General features: G+C 44.5%; 1 protein-coding gene across 1 annotated transcript; it reads left to right on the top strand.

The window, feature by feature from the left end:
- The first annotated feature begins 1,303 nt into the window (after positions 1–1,303).
- On the top strand, positions 1,304–2,248 carry LOC146796983 (olfactory receptor 5AP2-like). The gene has a single exon (XM_085631486.1). It carries the CDS (start codon positions 1,304–1,306, stop codon positions 2,246–2,248), a length of 945 nt encoding a protein of 314 aa, XP_085487612.1.
- Positions 2,249–8,947: the final 6,699 nt, after the last annotated feature.

Genomic DNA, 8,947 nt, shown 5'->3' with positions numbered 1-8,947 from the left:
ACGTGTCTGGAGTGCTTCCATGATGTCTGCTGTACAGTGTCAATATAGTGCAACGAGACAGCAGAGCACTGTTAGATGCACATGATTTAGACGGTGTTCAGACCGCTAAAAAAAACTGTCTTTCCTCATTTCAAACATGCACCGATCACAGGCATGAGTAAAGTGCAGACACTTGCCATTAACTCCAGGTGATGTGCAGTCACGCCACTGAGGCACACCTTGCAGGCATCCGTCAGAGACATGGGGTGAGCCACACACTTCCGTATTGCATGAAAACGACACCGGTTGTAGAGTCCTGCTAGATACGTTCTAGTGTTCAGCTTCCTGTTGTACCCACTCTGAACACCCACCCATCACAGGCGTCACCAGTAACGTGACCCTGCAAAGAAAAGGGGCCGGGCACACGTACCCCACCATGCTGTGTCGGTGTCCATCATTATTAGCATGTGGGCCCCGGGCCCACGACTCTACAACCGGTGTGTAATACGCAACTGAAAACACATTTTCCAATATTCTCCATCTCTGAAAGAATTTCGTACCAGGCAAAAATAGACAGTACAGATTGTGAAGCCAGATGCAACACATGAATTGCTTATAATTTCAAGCGAGTCATGGAGATTTTAAACAAATACAATTCACAAATATCTCTTTCAGTAAAAAAACAGTGTACTAAACTGATCTCAGTCTAAGCGATTGCTGCTTGTATAATAAGACTGCATTCACAAGACTATTGATGGTTAGCTTGCATTTGAATTTTATTTTATTTATTTATCTATTTTATGATCTCCAAATTCTTTCATAAATCGACATATCCGTGTTTCAACTCAGCCAACAGTATTCGATCCCGGTAATCCACGGTTGCAACTCAGATATGGCAAAGAAAATAGGGTTGAATAGAACCATAGAGGGTTGACTGGTGGACTTTTATGACATTGTATTGCAATTCCCTACCAGCTGCTATTATCTCTGGAAACAAACTCATAACCTCTGCACCTGCTGCCTCTCGCTGCTTTTATGGTCAACCCAGAACCTATAAAGCTGGACTATTGTTGCATGGGAGGTGTGGACAGCTTTGGTCCCTGCCTTCCAACTGTACCCAGAGAAGTGACTTTAGCACTTCTACCTCCTTTGTATAAAAAGAAATGTGCCCATACTTTGCAGCAGAAGGACCAGTCTCGCGTGCAGCCTAGTACTTCTGTTAAAGGAAAAGGCACAGAAATGTTAAGCATTGTCCATGTGTAAGTTTTTATAGTGTATTTCCAGGCTGAATCTTCTGTTTCTCGTACAGGTGTTTGGAATAGACATGGATGACATGAACCAGACCAGGGTAACAGAATTCACCCTCTTGGGACTCTCTGACCTACCAGAACTACAGTCTGCCCTGTTCACCATCTTCCTCCTGCTGTACACAGTTGGGTTGCTAGGGAACAGCACCATCATCACAGTTATCTTGGCCTATGACCAGCTCCACACCCCAATGTATTTCTTCATTGGCAACCTGTCGCTGGTGGACATCTGCCTCACATCGGTGACAGTTCCAAGCCACCTCATCCACATCCTCTCCCAAAGGAGAAGCATTTCCTACCTCAATTGCATCACACAGTTGTATTTCTTTACTACTTTTCTGGCAATTGAGAGCTTCCTCCTAGGGGTGATGGCCTATGACAGGTACATAGCAATATGTAACCCCTTGCACTACCTAGTATTGATGCGTAAGAAAGTCTGCCTTCTCTTAGTAGTTAGTTCCTGGTTGGTTGGTCTTCTGAACTCCTTTCTGCACACTACGATGGTTGCTGTGCTGTCGTTCTGCAGGTCCAACCAAATCCAAAGCTTCTTCTGTGACATCCCTCCAATGCTGAAACTTTCCTGCTCAGACACCTCAGCCAACGAACTTTTGCTCTTCGCCGAAGTCCTCCTCTTGGTCCTAATTTGCATTGTTTCCATTGTGGTCTCCTACTTCCGCATCATCTCCGCCATCTTGAAGATCCGATCGCTTGAAGGGCGGCACCATGCATTTTCCACCTGCTCCGCCCACCTCGTTGTTGTCACCTTGTACTATGGGACCACTCTTTTCAGCTACATCCGGCCCACCTCCAGTTACTCACTCAACAAAGACAAAGTGGTGTCAGTGATGTACACTGTCGTCATCCCAATGTTGAACCCTTTCATTTACAGTCTGAGAAACAAGCAAGTAAAAGGAGCACTGGGAAAAGCTCTTGGTAGAGACATTCTCTGCCATAAGTGGTAGCAAGAGGATCACTCAATCAACCAGGTGGCTTGTAAAGCGCAACTACTCACCCGTAAGGACTTCAAGGCACTGGGGGGAGCGGCGGAGGATACTCTATGTACTTACGTTTATTCTACTTAGATGCAATTGGCTGTGAAATGTTTTGTGGAGGATCCCATACATATTCCCACACATACTTTCTTCTGTCACATTGAATACATTAGGCTTACACTCAGACTTCACTTCATGGTGGCTTTGATGGAAACTCTGTATCTGCCTTAACCTGGTCTATCTGACAGTGCCTTTCAAATCTCAAACACATGGATTAATGGCAGCTGCAACCAGAAAAATATCACCACTTATTTATGATGTAAAACTCACACAACCCTAGAATGAAATTGAAATGCAAAAAGACTCTCCCTGTATCCAAATTGAAATGAACACGTTATGTAGCTATGTTTCAATACTGTGCACTTTATAAAACTTTTCTCTTGGCACCAAAACGGTTGAGTTTAAAGAAATCCTGATATTAGACTAGCTATAAACATTTTGCTATTGTTGTTGCTCAATATTGCTTACTATATTTTCTTCATTTCGGTCACTTCTAGTTTTTATGCCGACTTCTAAATCAATTTGCCATAAGATATATTAATTTTCTTATGAAGTAATTGGTGAAAACATGTTGAGCAGCCATTTCTCAGGGTGCCTGTTTCACACGCTGTTTTTTTAGGTCGAACCCTGAGCCAACGCGCAAGCGCTGCTCTGGGTTTGATCTGTGGTATTAGAGTACGGGAGAGAAGCCACACCCACTCCCCCGCCCATCTTTTTCATTGGCTTGAGTCTTTGTCCTTTCTAAATACTGCTTTCTGATTGGTGTATAGACTTGTCAGTCCCTCCTTATGACGGCCATGTCATCATTTGTATCCTTCAATGGCTACTGGCCTTTTTATTTTGAGTGTTGCATGAGCACTATTTTCTTCCCGTGGATTCTCCCCCCGTAGTTCGTTCCTTCTCTCACCCTCCTGCACTCCCATTGTTTGTGCCTCCTCGTCCCCCTGCCCCTCGACCGCCCGCACTCTGTTTGCAATGCAATAGGTCTTGCGTAAATGCGAGTCCTATTGCATTGAAAATGCTTGTTGATGTATTACATATAGCACATGCATTACCAATATTGTCTCTAGGCACGCGTTGCACCTTTCTCGCTCCTAAAGAATTGCTATTCTAGTCTCTCTTTGCTCTCACTCATAATCTTTACCGCTGTCTTCTGTCTCTAAGCTCAATCTGTTCTAGTCTTTCTTCTCTCTCTGCTTCCTACACTTGGCTTTGGATCTCTTTCCACTCCTGCGCTGTCGGCGAAGCCTGACCTTGATAGGAGTCAGCACGGGGCATATTATCAAGGGCTGTTAACAAGGCAGCGCAAATATGCATTAGTGCATGTTTGCTGCCTTTTTAGTAACGCCTCGCTCTGCATCGCTAATGAGATGCAAAGTAGGCGTGTCTTCAGGAAAGAACAGGGAAATTGATCGCTAACCACACATCGCGGTATCAACAAGCTGGCACAGACAACACGCAACGATGAAAAAAGCTGCGCTAACCGCTGGCATCGCCGAAAACTAACGTCTGGAAATTTTCAGACTTAGCCATGTGCATAATGGGAGGTGGATTGTAAGTTTACATCCACTTCTGCCTATTATCAACATTTTACTCTGCGCAATGCTGAATTCGCTGGTTTTCAGGCGATATTGCTTTAAATCGCCGTATATCGAAGGTTTAACATCGCCTGTTAGCAAATCGTTGTTAATACGCCGCTAACACGGCGATGTGAACCGCTGACATACGGTGATAATGCAAATCGCGCTAAGCGTGATTTGCGTTGATTACCGCGGCCCCTTGTTGATATCCCCCCATGTTCTCTCGGACCAGTGTCTTAGTTTTGCAGCCGCAATGGTAATGGATCTATTTCTTAGTTGTTTGTGGTGAACTCGAATAAGGTGGGGTGGGAAGCAGGCTATTCGAGGGCAGGAACACGCAGTAAAAGGCTCTCTTTTTGTAAGGATATCTGCAGTACCGCAAGCGCAAACCTTGGGACACTTCATTAAACCCCTCTGATGGTTGTGTACGAATAGATATTTAAGAAGGCTATAGCTTTGGGATGCGCGTTTATTTGTTAATGCCCTTTTCTTTCATTGATCTGTCACCTTCATTTAATGCCCTGGTCATTACCGGAAGATGACCATGTCAGCCAAAGAACCCTTGCTTCAGTCACCCTCATTTAGAGGATACCACGCGAACTAGATAAGTGCCTCCCATAATTTGGAATCAGTCCCACTCCTTCACCACCTTTTCGAAAAGGACAATTTGTCTGGATAGAAAAATCCTTCAAAATAAACCTGCAGTGCCCTCCCCGAAAGCTCAAAGGGCAGATAGGTGTGCATGTACCCAGCGAGAATTGGCCCTGTCAAATTACGCCAGTGACCAAGAACACTTCCCATGTTTAGAACTGCAACTGTGAAAAGTGTCATGCTAATGAACATATTGTGAGAACTGTCTTTGGCTTTAAGAAAGCACATATCTGCTGTCAACCGGGAGGATCAGCGTCGCAGCTTAATCTCAGTTAAGAGGTTACCTCGTGTCCCCCCTCCACCCCCAGCTGAATGCACAACCACCCTCCCATGTCCCCAGTGAGGAAAATGACGCCCTTCGACCATAGTAAAGAAAATATTAATGTCCCTGGTAAAGAAACGCCCTCCTCTTCTTGCTATACTGAATATAATCTCATAAGAAGAATTGCAGCTCCAGACTAACTTTTTTTCCCCATTTCTAACCACCAAGGGGCATATCAACAACAACCGGCGATAATTATCGCTCAGCGCTCTTAGCGTGAGGATAATTATCGCCGTCTAGCGTGAATTTTTATCGCTGAGATAGCGTGCTATTAGCAACGCTTATCTCAATAGCGATAAAAATCTACACGCTAACAGGCTAACGTGAGATTATCGCTGGAAACCCAGCGATAATCACACGTTACCTTGTTGATAGGGACAGGCAAACTTAGCCATGATATCCTCCTTCCATAGGATATCATGGCTAAGTCAGAAAATTAGCAGACGTAAAAAAGCAGCGTTAACCGTGGGTAGCGCTGCTTTTTTTGTCTCTAACAGGGTTAGCGACATTCTTGATAATAGGAGAAATGTCGCTTAGCGACATTTCTCCTATTATTTTACTCTGGAACGCCCCCTTTGCATCTCATTAGAGATGCAAGGGGAAGCGTAGAGTAAAAGGGTGCTAACATGCAAATTTGCGTGTTAGCACCCTGTTGTTGATAGGGTGCTAGTTTTATCTCTGCTTTTTTGGCTTTTAAAGCCAAAAAAGCAGAGATAAAGCCCTTGTTGATATGCCCCCAAGTAATTCTCTGTACCACTGCTTCAGTTTCATCATAGGTTTTCCTGAATTCTGCTAGACTACTGTGGGTTGGTGGCTACTCTGATGAGCAGCCAACTTTCACTTGCACTCCAATTCAAACATAAATGGCTAATATTTTCTTAATGTTAATATTGACCAGTTGATATAAATGCTGTGGATTCTCAGATAACATCCCTTCATGCAGCTCAAGCACGACATCTGCACGGCTACTTGTTTTCTGCTGTGGCATCATTCCCTCTAAGCATGCCAGATACCAGCTCAGACATACAGTAAATGGGGACACAGGATGCTGCACAGCTCACTTACAATCAAAAAAGAACAACCAGTCTGTTATATATAAAGTACAGGGACAATCATTCCTAATCACTTAATCTCCATCAAATCCAACTTACCAACTCACCCGATAACAACCTGTTAAACTCCCTTATACCCACACAGACACACGAAGAAAGCAAGTAGCCACAGCACAGGGATATAGGGAATGTGGAAATAGATTGCTAGACAGTGATAGCAAGATTCCCCTGATAATGGCTAGCTAAAATCCTCTCCATCTTCCTCGTGTATGGGAAACATCTATTTCCTTGTTTCTATTGATGAAAAATCCCACTAATTGAGTAGAGACAACATTGCATTGTTTCAGATGGAAAACCTACTCCCCGTTGTTCTAGTAGTAGTAGTAGTTCTTTATCCCTGGAAGGATTCTTCCAGTGTTCTTAGTCTGGAAACCTCTTGTCCAGGATGTAGACGCTCTGTCACTATCTCATTGAGAAAGCGTTTGCTTTGTTCCACAGTAGGGAAATACCATACCGCACCCCCCTCCCCTATGGTCCCGGGCCGAAAGGGAGCGTTTCTACTCACTAATCTAACAAGCATTTGCAATGCAATAGGTCTCGCATTTATGCGAGTTTGAGCTATTGACATTGCAAATAACAATGCCTTTTATTTTTGTTTTCGTTTTTAAAAACATAAATAAAGGGCATTATCATTTACAATGCCAATAGCTTAAACTCGCGTAAATGCGAGACCTATTGCATTGCAAATGCTTGTCTTGAAGGGCAATCAGGCTTAGCCGGTGTTTAATTAATTGCAGAGCGCATGCTCACCTCACAGCTATGGAAAAACATAAAGCCACTGTGCACTTGGTGGTAAGGCGGCCACAGACGCCTTGTCTGCAGTGCGTGTCAGCTTTTAGAAGCATGATAAGATCCAATGCCGACTTAGCTGTTATCATATTTATTATATTAAATAGAATAAGAGCTGCTTCCTGATTGGCTGGTTAAGGCAACATAGCTCCCTCTTGATGCAATGAAGGGCTGCGCAGCTGGCACAACCCCTTCCTTCGGGGTAGAGTGGATTTAGACTGAGAATCCTGAAGTATGCTTGTCAGGCTGGCCGAGTCCAGAGACTCGTCAGTCTGTCATACAGAGTGTTGCAGCTCCCTATGGCAACCACCATGCCACCTCCCTTTGTGATGGCATTGACTATATTGCAGGCCAGATCTGCCTCAGTATGAAGCTCCACCCATGAGTTTTTATATGCACCAAACATTGGAATTTCCAGTTAAGACTGCTATATCTATATTTCCAGGGCGAGTTGCCAATGAAAGCAGTGGGTCAATGCCCTTCCACCACTTAAGAGGAGCCTCCATCTTCAAAATTACACCAAAGCGACACAAATCCAATGTGGGAAACTGGAGATATGAATTTTTAAAGTGAAACTTAAAAAAATGTAATTTCTAGTGCCAAAATGCATTGCTCACCATTTGTGGCCATCTGGTCGAGCTGGAGCAGTACAAGGACACAATTTTAGGCTGACCACAATAGAGCGTGGGTCAGATATGGTGAGTGGTTGGGCCCGGTCAAGTTTTTACCTTCTGACTCAGTCATTTTTGGAGATTTTTCTCTTGACTTCGAGTGATCAGTTCTTTAGATCTAGATTTTGCATCAACCACGAGGACCTGCCTTAGCTCATTGCCTAGGTGAGCCCCAGAGGCCCTTGTCTTCGTCGTCAATGGCAAGTAGCTCCAAAGCTTTCAGCGGCACAAAGGCTGAGTTGTGGGTCAACATCACCGGCTGGACTCTCATCGTTGATGCTAGTCTTCCTCGGGAGCTTTTTCACAAAACTTAGTCAAAAGTTCCCAGACTTTTAGACCTTCCTCTGAAAGGTTTCGTAAGGATCAGAAAGTGTCCAGTAGAACTAGCCAAGGAATGTTAATCACTGGTTTGCCTCTTGGGGTTTTCGACTTAATCTCCCACAATGCACATGGTCAGTCCAGGAAAATCCAGGTGACGCTGGCCAACTGGAGCAGTCTTTTCAGTGGATGTTGCAGGTGGCTTCTGCCAGCACTTTTCTACCTGTTGCTGCTCAGGGAGTCCACTCCTTATCCTTTAAGACATGTACAGTCCTTCTTGTGTGGAGCCTTGAGAGTGAAGCAGGTGCAGCCCTTTTTAGTGTAAGCCTTCTATGGTGCAATCCAAAGGTATAGGAGGGCAGTCCTTATTGTACAGATGCTTCTGCCATTGTCCTGAGAGGCTCCTGCAGAACACCCAGATTTATCCTCCAATCTGGGATGGCAAGGGGGGAGCACCCCAACAAATGGGGTTTACGTTGCCGCCCTCTGCTATGACTACTTCCTGGAAAGGGTGATAAATTTTTGACGCAGAATGCATAGTTCTCCAAAAATCAAAATGGAGAAATTATCTCCTTCAGTGCAGGTCTGGTTAAAACAAAACACAGGTGTGGCTAATGTTAGCCTACTCTCCCCTTCCAGGCCCTCTCCTAATCTAAATAGGGGGGAGGTCCCATCTGAATTGGGATCAAGGAACTGGGGCCCGGCCTGGGTTCTCTGACATGTGAGCTTCTACCTTTGAAGTTCGGTTTATCTCCCCAGACCCCTTCCTGTCCCTGACTTCTCCAGGAAGCAAATCTCCTCCCACCAAATGGCTGGATTGTTTCAACCCCAGGCCTCTTCACACCTACTCAGGGAGCAGCTTGGCTCAGGCTGCCAGAGGCTGGCCAGTCAGAACAGTGCTGTTTTAGGTAACTTCAGGATAGTAAGTTGTAAAACTACTTTCCTGCTATAGTTATAATGAATACGACCTTGGAAGGTTTTAAGATTTATTGTAACTATTATTTTGATAGGTTGAAATATGTTGCTAGATACTTCGAATCAAGAGTTAGACTTTATTAAAGCTTAATAAAGCATTCCTATGTTAGCCTGTGGAGCTAGCCGGGCTACATAACTTTGGCTGCTTTTCCCACACAAGGGCATTTAAACATATTTATAATGTTCCTGCT

This window comes from Triturus cristatus, chromosome 10 (genome assembly GCF_964204655.1).
Source record: "Triturus cristatus chromosome 10, aTriCri1.1, whole genome shotgun sequence".
In the NCBI taxonomy this organism is placed as follows: domain Eukaryota; kingdom Metazoa; phylum Chordata; class Amphibia; order Caudata; family Salamandridae; genus Triturus; species Triturus cristatus.
The sequence above is the reverse complement of the archived record's forward strand: the minus strand, read 5'-3'. Positions and strand labels throughout refer to the sequence as shown.